The sequence below is a fragment of the Neopelma chrysocephalum genome, unplaced genomic scaffold, assembly GCF_003984885.1.
Source record: "Neopelma chrysocephalum unplaced genomic scaffold, ASM398488v2 Primary Assembly neopelma1_26, whole genome shotgun sequence".
NCBI classification, from domain to species: Eukaryota; Metazoa; Chordata; class Aves; order Passeriformes; family Pipridae; genus Neopelma; species Neopelma chrysocephalum.
Window position 1 is genome coordinate 25,804,354 of NW_020897695.1, and position 17,548 is coordinate 25,821,901.

At 38.3% G+C, this 17,548-nt stretch overlaps 1 protein-coding gene across 3 annotated transcripts in view; it reads left to right on the plus strand.

The window, feature by feature from the left end:
* LOC113964108 (collagen alpha-1(XV) chain-like) overlaps window positions 1-15,797 on the plus strand; it is a 129,818-nt gene extending 114,021 nt beyond the window's left edge. For all 3 annotated transcript variants that reach the window (XM_027675983.1, XM_027675984.1, XM_027675985.1), the window contains 11 exons: window positions 63-152; window positions 2,657-2,706; window positions 4,457-4,567; window positions 5,310-5,454; window positions 8,938-9,002; window positions 10,231-10,359; window positions 10,537-10,596; window positions 11,946-12,005; window positions 12,913-13,098; window positions 14,093-14,208; window positions 14,549-15,797. In XM_027675983.1, coding sequence (XP_027531784.1) covers window positions 63-152; window positions 2,657-2,706; window positions 4,457-4,567; window positions 5,310-5,454; window positions 8,938-9,002; window positions 10,231-10,359; window positions 10,537-10,596; window positions 11,946-12,005; window positions 12,913-13,098; window positions 14,093-14,208; window positions 14,549-14,765 — 1,229 coding nt within the window. In that variant the 3' untranslated portion in view covers window positions 14,766-15,797. The remainder of the gene's footprint in view (window positions 1-62; window positions 153-2,656; window positions 2,707-4,456; window positions 4,568-5,309; window positions 5,455-8,937; window positions 9,003-10,230; window positions 10,360-10,536; window positions 10,597-11,945; window positions 12,006-12,912; window positions 13,099-14,092; window positions 14,209-14,548) is intronic.
* The last annotated feature ends 1,751 nt before the right edge of the window (window positions 15,798-17,548 follow it).

A 17,548-nucleotide genomic window follows, 5' to 3' on the forward strand; every position in this document is an offset into this window, starting at 1 on the left:
TGTCACTGCTATAGTCTCTGCTGTTTACAAGTTCTCATGAATTTGTGATGCTTTTATGGCAGGTGCTAAAGCAAACAGAGATTCCTGGGGACTGCACAGTTCAGCACACTTGAAAGGAGAAAAGGGAGACAGAGGTGCTCCGGGACCACCAGGTATCCTAAATTCTAAACAGAAATTAAGAAAATTTTCTTTTCTGTGCTGGCTTATCCACCATGAACATCTGTTCCTTTCCAGGTTCTGTTTGAATGTAAATTAATGTATCACAAGTATTTTTTGCCTATACCTGATGATTTCAGGTGCTTCATAGGGAGAGGATTATGAGATGGTTATTCTTATGATCTTACTGTAAAACTGCAGCTAGTGAAGGTTGGCAAAAATAACACAAGAATTCTAGTTAGACTGAAGACTAATTCACCTTTCAGCTAAAATAACAGAGGTTTATTCATTTGTTTGCTGACCAAATCCAATAGATCAACTAGCTTCAATGTTTTGTCAAGTTCAAGCATGTTAACTAAGACCAATACTGTTGCTGCTCTAAAAAATATTCCTTTTGGTTCTTGCTTATTGATGTAGTTGCTAAAATATCTTTCATGCAAATCAGTTGTCTAGGTCTCACAGATGTCCACATAATTATTGACAGGGAAAATTCACAAGCCAGAAGTTGCATTATAGAAGTACAGGAATCTTTTTAAAAACCTTTTCTGAAGCACAGGTGGCAGAAGCTCTTTCCACTACAACATCTGTTGAGTTCCAGCAACCAGAAACCTTTCTGATCTGTCATATTTGTCCATGCAGTGGATTTATTTTTAATTCTTACAAAATGTCTCCTCTCCAACCTTACAAACAGGGTCTATTAATTGAGACCATGCAAACATATGAGGCCAGCACAAAAAGTCGGTAAATGGCTGGCTGTGCTTTATTTAGCTACTTCATACAGAGGCATGTGTAGTAACTATCCGGAGCACAGGTGCTGTGCTCCAACCACATGTACAGTGCTCAAGCACAACCCCAATTTTTCTGGCTGGAGGAACCCAGTCTGGAGCCTTCAAAGAAAACACATTTAGAAATATACAAGGAGAGCTTCTTTTCTGTATGAAGGAGATTCTTTGCGAATCCTGGAAACAATGGAGCTAAAGGACAATCAGTGAGGTGAAGCAAGATGGCTTCTTGCTGGGTAAGCTTTAGATCTGGTAATAAGTGAGTTCTCTTGCTCTAGGGACTAAGTCAATTTCTAGGGCAGACTCCAGGTGTGAAAGCAGTGTAGCTTCACATTTTCTGAAAGAAAGTTCACCAAAGATCTATGATTTTATGATTGTTGGGAGGGCATGATTTTGCCATTGATTATGCACATCCAAAGTGCTGTTAGCTAACTTAGTCCATGCAGCAACATCTGAAAACAAAGTGAAGTGAAAATGTCTGGTTTACCAGCAGAAGCCACTCAACAAAGTATGTTTCCCTCTGGCTAGTGCTAAGATCCCTAAAGGTCCTGCCAAAAATTGCCTACCAGGCCTCTACTGAATGTCTGTAGAAGAGAACTGGACTAGGTTTGCCCTCTGAGAAGCCATGTCAGTCAAACCTCTCTGGCTGTCTGTACTAACAAACTAAACTGACATGGGCGCTTCATGTAACTTGTTCAGGCCTAGTCTGCTTGCTGGTCATCCTATGAAGACCACAGATAATACCCAATGTAGAGATTAATAGTAAGCAACATCTGCAAAGGACACCTACCATTCCATTCCACTTCTCCATACCCTTCCCCTCACATGGATCACTGCAGCAAGCTGTAACTGGTGGGATTGGAATAAAATCTAAATAGCTGCCATGCTGGGAACACATTTCTGTTCCACAATGCAGATGTACAAAATGTCTGCTTGACTTAATTTTATCTGAGGTGGCATACTGAGATACGAGCCCTATGGCTGGACACAAAGATCTCAGAAATAAATCAGAACACATTTGAAGAAAATACATTGAACTGTTAAGGACAGCTGTAAAATAGTTTGGGGGTTTTTTTCAAGTGTTTGCCAAACAGATAATATTTGAAGGCCTTTTAGACTTTTTGTGCTGGCTTGACAGCTTTGGCTGACCACCATTGACAGACAACACAACACAGGTGGTATAACCATTGAATTCGATATTGGTTTTCATTGCAGAAAAATGTCAAGGAACAGTTATTAGACAATCAGCAGCACGGCAGCAACACTATGGCTTTCTCTTGTCAGCTATGGTACTGTCTTGGCATGAAAGACCACACAAGTACTGATGGATCATCCCACTACCAGCAAAACATATGAAAAACTTCTCTTTTACCTTGGTTTCCATCAAAGGGGTTAACTTGGATGCTTTTCTTTCACCCCTCTTCCGAGCTGCTATGTTGTCAGAAAACAGAATTTTTCATATTTGAACCTTCTTTTTTGCTAATTTATCTGAAATTCACAGTCAGATTCAGAAGTTATTAAGGTAGAGGAGTGACAGACAAGATAGGGCATGTAAGTCTTGCTTTGTTAGGAAACCGACCTAAAAATACCTGTTTGATTTAAAGGTTAATGCTATTAGCGTAAATAGTTTTCCTTTTAACTCCTAAACCAATAATACCCTAAGCAGTGTTTTTAAAAAGAAAATTACAGTTAATTATCGTATTTTCTTCATTTTTCAGGTCCACCTCTGCCTCCATCATATTTCAGCCACTTTATTAATAGCATAAAGGTAATTATATCCCATTTGTGTTTGAGGTCTGTTAAGTTTTTTTTTAAAGTGTACTTTACTAGAAATTAAGCATAAAACAGTGTAACAAAGTGAAATACAAAAAACAGATAAGAGCAGCAGCAATTACAAATTATATTAATTTCTTAAACCCCAGCTGCATAGGCAGGCTTATTACAAGCATAGAGAGTAGTATATAAAGATTACTTTTGAAAAAAACTTTATTACTGAAATAAACTTTTTTACTGAGGCTTTTTGCCTTCCCAGTGGTATTAAAGTGAGTCATAATTCACTGTTACCTAACATATCTGCCTTAAATGAATGCTTTTGTTTCCATGCCAGCTCAGGTAAGAGACATCCATTACCTAATGGGCTCCTAGAACATTGGGCAGGGGGGCTGGGGAGCGTGGAAATCACTTCCATGTCATGCTATTTATCTTTTAAGCACACTGAATAAAATTAAATGATAGAAACTACTTTTCCTGGAAGCTTTTACAGCAAAGATATATCTGGTCTCTCTCTGTTCTATTATTCTCCACTTGACTGCTTCAAGTGGCTCAAAAAAAATGAATAACAATATGATATTATTTTAAATGTTTTTAAGTGAACAAGGCTCTTTATCAGTAGAAGATTTGAAAAAAATTTAATCAAGTTATCACTAAATGATGCCTCCAAAAGTAGTGTGCTGACAGTCTCCTTGAAGGGCTCTTAAGTACTGTCTGGTTTCTGGATTTTGTTTCTGCTTGGTGGAGTGCACCTAAGATTCCTATGATATAAAGTTCCCCATGTATGCATGGCAAAGCGGGTATGGTTTCTTTGACCTTATAGTGTAGTGTCTGTAGCTTTACAGCGTTAGCTGCAAAGAACTCATTTTTCATTTTCCAAAATCGCCTGCCATACAGAAAGCTTTAGAGTCCTGTTTACTGGGGTACTAAAAAGACTAAACTTGGAGGAGGAGCTGCACACAACCATCTCCTCTGGCTGTCTGCAGATACCTGCCATTCTTGCTTTGTCCTTTGCCTCTTCCATTCAAAGGTTTATATCTCAGAGACGTGAAACAAAGTAGGCAAAAAAAAAAAAAAAAAGAAGGAAATAAACCATCAGACAAACAGAAGAGGAGGAAGGAATGTACGACATGTACGACTGCTGTGGTTCATTTTGCACAAAGAGATAGTGGTTTAGTACTTAAATGCTTCTTCTCACCTGTTGTTTCCCAAACTAACTGATAATCAGCGATGAAGGACAGAAGACGTGCAGTTCAATGTGTCTGCAATTTTACGTGGTGTCTCTTTTGTTTTCCTGTTACACATCTCCACCCACCTCTCTCATCATATGCACTGTAATCTTCACTTTGCCACATACTTTCAAATACCTCTCCTTTCCATGTCAATCTTGCTTTGCTTTTTCCTTCGTGATGGAGAAAAGCAGAAAGCCAGGCTTTTATGCTTCCTTCGACTTCCTCTTTGCCTTCAGCTACAGTACAGAACAAGGTTTTGCTCGGAAAAATAGCAGGAAACAGCAACAGAGGCACTTTCTCTGCCTCCACCTAACCCCACCTCCCCTAGCCCTGAGAGCCTTTCAGCCTCGATAGAGAAAGCATTCCTTTTCATCTCATATCACAGAAGAAGGATGTTAAAAAGATTTCAAGCAGATGCTTTTCTTTATTAAGCTGAGAGATTTCATGTAACTTTAAAAGATCAGTGCATTGAGTTCTGGTCTCAGCTCAATGTTTTAAAATATTTTATCTTTAAAGGGTGAAAAAGGAGACAACGGAGTCACTGGTGTAAAAGGAGAAAAAGGAGAACCAAATGGAGGGGGTTTTTTGACAGGACCTCCTGGACCGCCTGGAAGACCAGGATTAGTTGTAAGTCACACAAATTGTAGAATAGGAATATTTGTGAGTGCCCATTGTTTTAATTTAGAAAACACTAAAAAGAGACAAACATCAAGATGATACTAAGAACTATAGAAAAACTCATATGCTAAGCATTATGTGAATAGGAGAATGTTGCATTAAGTGTAAGCACACACAGTTCACTGTTGTGCACAGAATTAATTTGCCATGAAATATTGATGTAATGTTGTGCTTGTCTGTCTAATATAACTACATCAGTATGTAGATCATGCTATAACAGCATTACAAATCAAAGCAGCATATATAATTTTTGATGCTACTAGTTATATTCCCATAAATGCCAAAATAGACTATATAAAATTATCAGAGGCTGACTTGAAAATTATTGGCCATCTAAATAATTAATCTTATTTTTCTAATAATTCAAAAATATGAATGAAACGTCCAGTGTGTACCCATCTGGATCATTCCTGTGGAATTCAGCCACTTTTTGAAGGTGGTCTTGTTGTGTTAAATTAGCAAGACTGCCTTCAAAAACCCCACTGGAGCTAGTCCACATTGCTGAGAACCATCTCCATGGTTAAAATTTTCATTTTCCATTATATCCGTGCCTCCTTGAATAAAATTACACACAAACCCATGTCTAAATGACAGTGTGCTGGCAGGCATTCAGAAAATGTTGCCACCAGAGATCATGGCCCTGCAGTAGTGAAACCAATACATTCAAGGAAATACTTTTCATCACCTACAGGGACCAAAAGGAGACTCAGTTGTTGGACCCAGAGGACCTCCAGGGTTACCTGGCTTACCTGGCTTACCAGGTTATGGAAAAATTGGACCTCCTGGCCCACCTGGCCCACCTGGCCCACCAGGACCCCCTGCAATATATGGTTCAGGTGAGCTTTTCACTGTATAAGCAAGTGTATAGCCATGTACCCGCCCCCCACATGTGACCAATTCCTTCATACCTGGCAGGATATCCACTCTCTCTGCATACCTGAATCAGGTTTTTCCCCATTCTCCTTCCACCCTACACTGATTTCTCCTGGGGGGTGAGTTGGAACTGAGACAACAAAAGGGACAATTTCTCTGCAAACAGTTTTCACTAACTAGTGCCATGGGGAGTGTTGTTGCATGAAAGATTTTACTGTGGCTGTGTTTGTGGCTGGGAGGAAATCTGCATAATAGAGACAAGCTGCCTTGAGAGCTTTGCAAAATCCATCAAATTGAGCAGTTGGCTAAATTTGGGCCAAACACTCTTCTTGTGCTGAATGGACTGGAATGAAGCAAGTGGCTGTCACAAGTGGTTTTCCCCAGGACTCAGTATTGGGTCCAGATCTGTCTAATGTCTTTATCAATGATCTGGGCAAGGGGATCAAGTGCACCCTCAGTCAGTTTGCTTTCAAGCTGGGCAGGAAAGTTGATTTGCTGAAAGGCTCTACAGAGGGATCTGGACAGACTGGATCAATGGGCCAAAGCTAGTGGAATGAGGTTCAACAAGGCCAAGATCCTGCATTTGGATCACAACAGTCCCATGCAGCCCTACAGGCTTGGGACAGAGTGGCTGGAAAGATGAACAGTGGAAAAGAACTTGGGGGTGCTGGTTGACAACTGCTGAACATGATCCAGCAGTGTGACCAGGCGGCCAAAAAGTCCAATGGCATCCTGGCCTGTATTAGAAATAGTGTGGCCAGCAGGCCCAGGGCAGTGATTGTTGCCCTGTACTCAGCACTGATGAGGCCACACCTCAAATACTGTGTTCAGCTTTGAGCCCCTCAGTTCCAGAAGGACATTGAGGTGCTGGAGCAAGTCCAGAGAAGGACAGTGAGCTGGTAAAGGTCTGGAGCACAAGTCTGATGAGGAGCAGCTAAGCAAGCTGGGGGTGTTTAGCCTAGGGAAGAAGAGGCTCGAGGGAGACCTTTTCCCTCTCTACAACCACCTCAAAGAAGGTTGTAGCCAGGTGGGAGTTGGTCGCATATTCCAAGTAACAAATAACAGGACAAGTGGAAATGGCCTCAAGTTGCACCAGGGGAGGTTTAGATTTGATATTATGAAAAATTCTTCACCTAAAGGATTGCCAAGCACTGGAACATGCTTCCCTGAAGTGTAACCATGGTACCTGAGGACATGGTTTAGTGGTGAACTTGGCAATGCTGGGTTAACGGTTGGAATTGATGATCATAAGGGTATTTTCCAACCCAAATAATTCTCTAATTGTCTGTTAAAAAACAGTATCAACAGTAGTCTAGAATGAGACTGCTGGAGAACTACTTCTAAAAAGTAGTTCCTACACAAATGCTGAATAGAAATGAAACTTTGGGAAGGTTGGTTGCTCTACCTTTAATGATTGTCAACTTAATGGATTAGAAAAGGAGCAAAATGTGCTGTAAATAGTCGTATCAGGAGAAGAACTTTGCAAACAAGGTGGTATCAAAGAGAATATGTGGCTATAAACCAAGTGTAAGAGTTCAAGACATTTGTGCTTTTGACTCCTTTTGGGTCACAAGTTTGCTAGTGACCAGCCTCATACTGTTCATGTCCCTTAGATTAGGTTCTGGTGGATGGGGTCCTGGACTCCTCTGACATTACTTGACAGGTCTGCCTGAGTGAATGACTGATTCCTCCCTCTAGGAACTGTGCCCAGCATGGGAATCCAGCCAGGTAAAACCAGAGCAGAGCATTCCTTAATCTCAGCTGAAAATGTTATACTAATAGAAAGGGAATTTTTAACAAATTGAGAGGCTGTAACATAGATCAGTTCTTCCTAAAGTTTGGTCAGGTCCTGTGAATGATTCTCTCCATTCCTGAGAACTAATGATCAGCTTGTTTTCCCACAAGACCTGTGCCTCCAGTACGCTAGTTTTGGGAGGAGATACCTCTGTCTCCAGTTTGTTCTCTCCAAGTACTTTGTGAACCTGGTCAGCCTGGTTTATGCAGCAGGTATACTGGAGACTTCCAATCTGTCATCCAGTAAATATTAGTAATTTAGTGTCTGTCAGAAGTATTCATCCTCAGAATAATATTTGAGAAAGAAAAAAATCCTTAATATGTTCAACCTTGGAACATAGGCTTTTATCTGAATCAGCATGATACGGACAGGTCCACAGCATCCCTGAAGGCCTTCAGGCCTTCTGCTGTGTAATTTATATTAAACACTTCTGAATATTTGCTATGAGACCCAGTCAGACAAAACAAATTATTATTAGTATTCCATCCCTATACTACCACTTATCCTCTCTGCCATTAGTTTTCCTCATCCTCCTACACATTTTCCTCTTTGCTTTGTAAAAAGCTTCTTTAGGTAGCACACTGATGAATGTCCGTTTTACTAAACGTTAATGCAAATGTTTATTTGCTTCCAGTCTTCAAGGTTCAGTTATCTCTGTTAAAGCTCTTACTACCTGTAATAGGGGGTTCACATACTGTAGTATGGAGTTCACATATTTTAATATGGGGAAGGAGGAGTAGCTTATCTGCAGGTGAATAGCTCTGAACACTTCTAAGAACTGAACCCCTTTCCCCTGCCATTGGTATGAAGGACCTGCTCTGGAGTATCTTTGTAAATGCCTCAGAGCATAGGTTCTTCAGTTTGAAAAAGGTAATTTCAAGTCTCCTCTGGGATTCACAAAAACAAACAAGCAAGGTCGGTGTGTAGAAGCTCTTTCTTCCAAACAGCTTCAAAGCTCTGATATCATGCCATGCATTTTCACAAGATGCTTGCTTTCACTCTTGCATATCTTTCAGTCTTTCCTACCTTAAAAGAAAGAAGTTTTTACTCCAAAAAACAGGAACTTCTCAGCTCAAGGTGAAGAAATTCAGTTTTAGAGTAAAGACAGGTACTAGTTATTAGATGGTGTGGACTGCAGTCTTAGAAGTTCAAGTTCATACCCCTGAATAATTCTTTATTGCTTTGAAACATAAGCTGAGCTTACAAGTGAATTTTTTATCTAAGGAAAAGTATTTTTTTATTTACTTTTAGAGCAAAAGATATAACGATGCCCTCTCAGTTTATATGGGCAGGAACTAAAAGTTCTTCCTCTTCCGTATGCACATCAGCAGCAGCTTGCAGAACAGCATTCTGGTCAATTTAAGTGGGTCTGGTTCTTCATTTGCAGAGTTTCTACAACAAATTACAATCAAAAATTTGGCCTTAACCTCCCAAATAACAGAGAAAAGATTGTTTTATCCTTGCTTTTAAAAAAGTCCTTAGCAGGCTTTTTCTGTAGTTGACCTGAACACAGCTATTCAGGACTTGACTATGGCTATTTAAAACTGCCACTGCTCCTAGACGTCACCACTAAGTCCTTTCTTTATGTCACTTACATTCTTTCTCAAAAAACGTGTCCTTCAACATGTATTGTGTGCTTGTTTTATTTTAACAGCTGCAATGCCTGGGCCACCAGGTCCTCCTGGAGAGCCAGGGTCACCTGCCACCAGGAATCTGGTAAGAGACAAAATAAAGAAGTTGCTATTGAAAGCTTTCATCAAATCTTTCAGTGATCACCAGTAGCACTGAAAGAAGAGTGAAAGTTCCATCGTGTGGTTTTGTTTACTAGATTGTTTTATGAACCACGTAATTTTTTACAGGGAATCCATATAGCTGAGAAAAAGGATGAGAGGAGAAGTCTGTCCCTTGCTTTGTTATAACAGCCTATTCAAATAAATGTAAAGATTGGTGGCATGCTAAAATAGTGGACGGTTATATATTCCATGTTCAAAACAATGTCTCTGAGTGTGGCAACTGAGATACTACGTGAGATGATACAATGCTGAGATACTAGAATAACTACTGAATGCCCAGTTTCTATGAAAAAACCACTTTACATTACTAGATTGAAACCCAGTAGTATAGGTCATTTGATTCTAAGATGAAAACTGTAGATTTCCCTAGCAGATCTAAAAATCATTGTGCCAGAATATATGTATAAATTTGTTTCCTTTTCTTACATCATGAATCAAATCAGAATTGGATCCCAATTATCCATGAAGTAGAAAAACCATCTAAGACAGAAGTCTTGGTAATTTCTAAATTAAGATTTCATAGTTCCTGAAAAAAAAAAAATCCAAAAATCTCTTCAAGCTAGCAGAGGGCATTCATTACAATTCTCAAGGGAGAAACAGATATTCCAAGACTGGTGCCCCAAGGTAGAGGACTGTAGTTACAGGCCACTGTCTCAGATAGGAGGTCCAAGCCCACTTAGGTCAAAATCAAGATTAAAAAACAATATAGAAATCTATAGTAAGGCCTGCATTATTCATACAGCGTTATTATGCATTCTGACACTGAAGAAATGAGAAAGAAATGATACTCAAGTGTCAAGAAATTACACTCTCCAGAAACTTGATAAACTACCTGGAATTCTCTTCTGAACTCTGCATTTTGATCTAGGATGCTAAACTGCAGCAGTGCAATGATCTTCATTCTGTACAAAATTAACTTTTGCTGTAGTTCTAGTACAATCCACAGAATGATGATGCTGGTATGCCAAAGTAACAAGATATTTATGTTACTGAAGCTTTATGGATTAAATTATGTAAAACTGACTTTATGAGAATTTCCTTCAGAAGAAGCCTTGATATTTATGTGTTCAAACGAGAATTGAGTTTAACAATTTAACTTGCCAAATGTTCTCTGTGTCTGATGAAATATGTTTTCTTTTCCTATTTGACAGGTTACAACATTCCAAAACATTGAGGGTATGTTGGAAAAAGTCCATTTTGTAGCAGAAGGTACACTAATCTATCTGAGGGAAACCAGTGAGGTTTTCATCCGTGTTCGAAATGGATGGAGAAAATTGCAGGTACTATTGTACTACGTCTTAATCTTTTCCAGCTCCCTTACTCACAATGGAGTTGTGGGAGATATTTTTACACAGGTGGAGTAGTATGGGTACAAAGATTCCTTTTTTTTTTTTTTTTTAATTTAGAAGCTCCTGGTGACATGGTTTTGTTTTACTCTTCTTTTTTGGTTCTTTCAGCTTGGTGAGCTAATTCCTATCCCTGCTGACAGCCTTCCTCCTCCAGCCATATCAAGCCATGTAAGTACAAAATATTGAACCATGAAAAACTGATTCTAGATGTGTGATACACTTGGCAGTAGTTGCATGCAGATCACTACACAACATGATTTTCCACTGAGATTTTTCAGTTCAAAATAAACATTCTACCACTACATAAGCTTGCAAATTGGTTTGCATTGGACAGTCATCTCTTTCCAGTATCTTCTGAGATTCCAAGACTACAGAGACAAAGCAACATTTACAAAAAGCAGAATAAAGTAGGCTGCCAAAAAACAAAACAAAACAAAACAAAAACAAACAAACAAACAAAAAACAAAACCAAAAACAAAACAAAACAAAAAAAACCAAACCCACAGATTTTGGTTTCATAACACTGAAGTCAGTAATATGAAGCCCTGATCCCCTTCAAGGAAACTCAAACAATGTTTCTGAAAGCAGATTTTCTTTAAAAGATTATAGTCCTGTATTCAGCATACCATAATCAACACCTTCATGTAGCTTATCCCACAGTGTTCAGAGGGTCTATTCTACTGCCTCAATTGTTAGTTAGAACTTGACCCCATTCTGCAAGTTATTGTACCAACCTGCATGTGAACATGCTGTCTGTCCCAAAAAATTGCAGGAGGATGAAAACCAAGAAGTGGCAAATTGGATAGAGAACAGTATTGTTGGTAACAGGTTAATTGGTCTGCTGAGATAATGAAAGGGCAAAAGAGTGCTAGGAAGGAGCAGTGCGAAGGAAGATGACCAGAAGGAAAGAAAAAAGGTTAGAATAGGTCAGGGAGAAATTAATTTAGTATACTGGGAAAATATCTAGATCTGAAGTTGTAATAAATTGTCTACAGCCTCCAGTTGACACCACATAAATTTCTCATGTGGTACAGCTGGTGACTGGTTACTCATACGTACCAGAACTGAAGAAGAAAACTTTGCTGTTCCTGAAACAACTAATATTCCCACCCACTGCATTTTTTTTTTGTTTCACATTCTCCATACCCTTTCAGTTTTGATTTTACTGAACTGCTCTTCTACTCCTGCCAAGAGCAGGTTTCTTCCATGGAGGATTCTAGGTGTGATCCAGCACTAATGCCAGCTCTGGCAGAGCACTGTGGAATGGGTACATTCAGGTCTAGCAAAGCTACACTGGCCAGGCCAGCTTTTAAACACATGTTTATGTGACACACGAAGCTGATGATAATGCAGATAAAGTATTCTGGCTACGTTGTTTGGGGCTATTTTTCAAAGGCAGGACAGTTTTAGGTTCTCCAGTGTTCAATGTTTGCTTTATTTTAAAAGTTATTGAATGTCTAAAATTCTGATCTCAGTAGCATATTTAACATATCTGTTTGCTTGTGTTCAAATAACAGGGATTTCAGTCCATTCCAGCACTGAGACCAGTATCAAATATGAACAATGGAAAACCAGCAGTAAGTATGAAATCTGTATTGCAACTGCATAGCTGTGGTTTGAAACGTGATAGATTGCATCTTCAGGGAGAGTTGTGATATTTACTCTTCAAATTCAGAGCTTTTACTTTAGAAATTTACAAATACGCTTCTTTATTTTGTTTAGACATCTCAGACACAATTTTAAATTGTTTCCTCCGGATCTATTTTCATCATCCCAGCCCCTTTCCCATCTCAAAGAAAAAAGAATCCTGACCCTGAGTTAGGAATACCTCTTCACTTAGTGATTGTACCCACAACACAGAGTAACTTTTAAGTTAACGATAGTATAACAATTAAATAAGAAAAATATTCATTAGAATATTTTCTATCTACGTGGCACTGCTTGTTTTAGACAGGCATTTTAGAACCTAATCCTTCACTTAAAAGGCTTTAAAATATTTAGACAAAGAAAGCAAAGTAACTGAGTTATATTTAAAAATACTGAAAACAAAAAGAAAAAAACCCCAATAATGTGGATTAGTTCTTGCATCTGTGGTGTTAAGCATGCTACTTCCTGTATTTTTGAATGGTATACAGTCACTTCTTACTACTTTTTTCCATCCTTGTAGGATTTGGGATTTTGTTTGTGTGAAAACTCCAAGACTTCTATTTGAAAATACTAGCTGCTTTAAAAAGAATTTTAATTTTTAGGAGTATATAACCTTCATGATTTCCTTAATATTTAAAGATAAATTGGTATTTCTGCTAAGAGCCTCACAGCTCTGAGAAATGTAATGTTACGGCACCAAATAACTTTCATACCTGTTATGAAAGTTACACACTCTATGCTGGCAGGAAGAGGGGGCACTATTTTGTTTACAAAATGTGTCTTCCTAGTGTTATAAACTTTTTTTTAAATGGTGCCTTTTCCTCTTTTTTCCTCTAGTTGCATCTGGTGGCTTTGAACTTCCCGCTTTCTGGTGACATGCGAGCGGATTTTCAGTGTTTTCAACAGGCCCAACTAGCAGGTTTGACATCTACCTATAGAGCCTTCCTCTCGTCGCATTTGCAAGATCTGGCCACAGTTGTCAGAAAAACAGACCGATACCATTTGCCAATAGTCAATCTTAAGGTAAAAATGAGTACTTAGTGTTTGTTATATTAGAATAGGCTGTAGGTGCCCCAAAAATCTTGGAAAGTGACAAAAGCACAAAGTTTCAGCCCAAAAATTTTATGAAGAAGCAGCTTTGCTTCATATTTCACAGTCAGATTCAAGAAACAAAAAAGCAGTGATGAAATGGAAAACTACTGAGCTATTATGTTTTACTTTCTGGTATGATCATGGAGTATAGTGGGATAAAATGCCTATTTTTCTCATTTCTAACTAAAATGCAAATTCTGTGCTTAGGAATGACATTGGATTTACCCCAATGAAACAGAGAGGAGAGTCTAGAGCATGAGTCATTTTGTGGTCTCACATAAACAGACACACACTAAAACTGAGAAAAACAAACCAGCATTGGCTGGCTCCCAGAACAAGCGGCCAAAGAAACCTACAGGAATAACACATGATGCTTGGAATATGTTGAGCGGATGCTACTCTGAAGTGCATGCAAATACAGAGCCTTGAGAGAAATTTGTGAAGACAATATTGTATCAACTTTGACTGGAAAAACTCAAAAGGATTTTGAGAAGTAGCCCAGTCCACAGCTTTTGCGTTGAACATTTGCAACACTTTTCACGAAATTGTGACCTTAATAGAAGTTCCAGTCCAAGTTATCTCTATATTTTCTCCATATAGCTATATAGTACTTATAAGCAATTTTTCAAACAATGCCTCAGGAACAAAAAGACAGTGGGTGATCAAGCTGAATTTTTGGACTGACAATAGAACAGACACAACTGTGAGGCAAAGGCATGGATTGGAGAGCATCTGTTTGCACAGAGATGACAGATGAGACAAGTTTGTTCAGGAACGTCATGCAGAAACTGATGAGAAAGCTGGAATCATAAGTGTCCTTAAATGCAGATAATATTTTTGATTTGTAGATAAGTCTATGAAGGTCAGGTATGACACAGATTTGGGATTTGTTTTGTTTGTAAAAGTAGCTTTGACATTTTAACAGGGAGAAACCCTTTTCAGTAACTGGGAATCTATATTTGATGGAAATGGTGGACAATTCAACATTCATGTTCCAATATACTCCTTTGACGGGAGGAACATCATGACTGATTCATCTTGGTAAGTTTACATTACCCTTTATCTTTTACATGTTATATATAAGGGTTTTTTCTACTTTTACCAGATAGTAATAGAAATAGTGGTAATATCTTGGACTATTAGAAATGTGATAAAAATTTCTTGTTTTCCTTATGCCATTTTTCTTTTCCATTTCTGATAGTTTAGGAATGGGATATTAAGTTTTGTTGTCCTTTCTTTCTCTCCTTTCTGTCTTTACCTAGCCACTGTTTGCTTCAAGGAGAAGGAATGCAGAAATATAGGTCACCACATATATAGGTGTGCAGTTGAATAAAGCAAAAGAGTCTTTTCCAGGAAATAATATCTTAACGTTACCTTTCAGGCCTCAAAAAGTAATATGGCATGGGTCAACTGCAAATGGGATTCGACTGGTTAGCAACTACTGTGAAGCCTGGCACACAGCTGATATGGGAGCTATGGGACAAGCGTCACCGCTGAAGACAGGGAAACTTCTTGATCAGAAAGTGTATAGCTGTAACAATCAGTTTATTGTTCTCTGCATTGAAAACAGTTTTGTGTCTGATCCCCAAGGAAAATAATTCACCTGTTGCACATAGGAATATTCCATTCAATGACAGAAAAAGATGACACTGAAATTTCATTTGTAATGATGTAAATATTTTAAGTTTTGTAATTGCACATTTCAGGAAAAAAAATAGCCAAAGAAAACATACCTCAACACAAACCACATTCCAGTTACGTGAAACATCCAGTGCACATATGGCTGGCTTAAAGCCCTTCCACTTGAACCCTATGTGGTTCAAGGTTTGCCAGCAGCTAACTCACAGCCCCAAGTCTTTCTGTCTGAGCTGGAGGTCAATTCAGGGCATGAGTCAAGTGTGGTCTATGAGGAAGATCCAGTAGCCTGTCTTATAAGCAGTATGGCTCAGCAAGGCTGCTGCTGCTTCAGAGCTGAGAAGCTGCATGCTCCATGCTCTCCTTCTCACTTGCATAGATTTTGAATACCTAAGGCACTGTTCATATATATGCATATATGCATACTGTCCCTGAGCAAATACTGGAAGGCTGTTACACTTTACAGGGCTCGCATTTTCCAAAAAAAGCTTTGAGAACGAAGGTGCTCACCTCCTCTTAGTTTTAGTGGAAGTTGAGTACCTGACTCCTGTAAGCTTGTACAGATTGCAACCAGGTGCTTACACAGAAATTTAGCAGCTTCCACATCTTATTTCAGCTTTTTTCTTTGCAGATTTTAGGCATAGGGCTTTATGCAGGAGGAGTGAATTTCACCTAGACAAAATCTGGTCTTTATTTTGGTGCTACTGTTACTAGGAAACCTGAAAACAATGTTAATAGAAAACATCCTGTTTTACTTGTAGAACTGTGCAAAGTAAATGCAGACAAATGAACCATCTGACCTTTATTTATTTCATTGTGTACTAGAGGAGTAATTTCCTTTTTTGTCAGACTTCCAAATGAAATATGTCTGTCATGGTTTCTTTAAAGTGGGTTCTACACATTGTTATCCCGCTAAATTGTATGTAAAGTGATTTTCCTTTTTGTGAATTTTACCCTTCTGGCATTCACATAATTAAAGAATTGTTAATATAAAATAACCGCAACAATGATAGGAATGATCAGGTAAGGTAATATTCTTCACAAACAGTATCACCATAATATCTGAAATCTTTTGCTCTTATGTTTGTCTACTGCATACTTTAAACAACATATTTACTTGTATTTTATCAGGAAGTGACTATGGAGGTCAAACTCCACGTTATCATTCTTTCAAGATTTAATCTAGAATCTATGTTGGAAATACATGTTCATTTGCTGACAAATAGTGTATTAAATAACTAGACAGCTACCTTCAATGGACAAAAGCAAATCACACTTACAATACTAAACTCATATAATTATAAACCCAAATATTGTGAAATCTAGCTTTTTTTTTTCTAGTCGATTATAAAAGCTTGTTTCCCAGAGTCAGCTAAATGATATGTTCATTTTTTTTCTGGAAAAGCAAAAAATGTAAATTACTCCATTATTACAACATGATAATAAGGCAAAAGCCATTTATATTACATTTAAAATGTATGCACAACAATTCATTGCACTTATTTATTGTTCACTTCCCTAAAACACTGAGCACTTCTGTGCAATGCCAGATTCCTTCAGTTCACAGAGTTGGAAGAGTTGTATATGTACATCAGGGTTTCACTCTGAGTCACAGAAAGTTCAAGGGGGAAAATAAAGTGCTTTTACCTGCTTCAAGCAAGAACCATCTACTTTTAATCCTTTAATGGCCATCAGTGTTTCTGCTTGCAGCCAGTCATCATCATCGTTCCTTGCTCTTCCCCTCCTGAACTAGAGCAGCCCTCACGGAGCTGGTTATCTTTTTGCCTAGAATTGCAATGACAAGAGGTGACAGGGTGATGGGATCACACAGAAGAGCTCCATGAAGGAGGAGGAGAGAAGACTAATAAAAACACACAGATTTTAGGAGATACTGAACTAGGGTTCAAGTTGGGTCAGCAAAAGGAGTCCAGAGTTCTATTTGTTCCAGTCCTTTTACAGAGCTAACCCGGGAACTGAAACATTTAAGCACCATCAGTAAGTTGCAGAGAACTCTCAATGTTTGCTTCCCGCCCCTAACATTAATCTGCAGGCTACAGTAATTTATTGCACACCCTTTAACTGAAGAAAGAGAAGGCAAACAAAAAGTTAATAACCATTTGAAAAAGAAATACCGAATTTTTACTGGAAACATTAATTTATTTATCATGGATACTTTGGAGATGGTGCAAAATGCAGGAATATGTAGTCAAACACTCACTACAGATTCTTTCTAGGTGAAAAGCATTTTTTGTTTTGAAGGTAAATTGGCACATGAATTAAAAATTGACTTTGAATATACTACTCAAAATAGGACTTGGTTAGAATCGAACAACAGTTTTCAGTGGAAACATTATTTTTAATGCAATGTTTACTGGCTTGTATTAAATTTGACAGCTAACTTTGGTCCAAACAGGAGACATGAACTGTGTCATTTTCAAGAGACATGCATTAAGTCACAACACTTTTTGTTCTAATTTACCTGCTCTTTAATAATTAAAAGGAATTAAGACTCCTTGGTAACAAATGTAAACATTTTTTCATTGTGTGTTTCACCTCCTCAAGGACCATTCTTTTAAAAAAGAGCAAATACTGCAGCAGATACCCCCTGATTAAAAAAATTATACACAAATCATACCTGTTATCGTCACTGCTTTATGCAGCCAGAGTATAACTCCTACCAGCAGGGCAAATGTGTACTTACAAATCATTACTCTTTAGTATTTTGAAAGCAGTACAATACAATCAG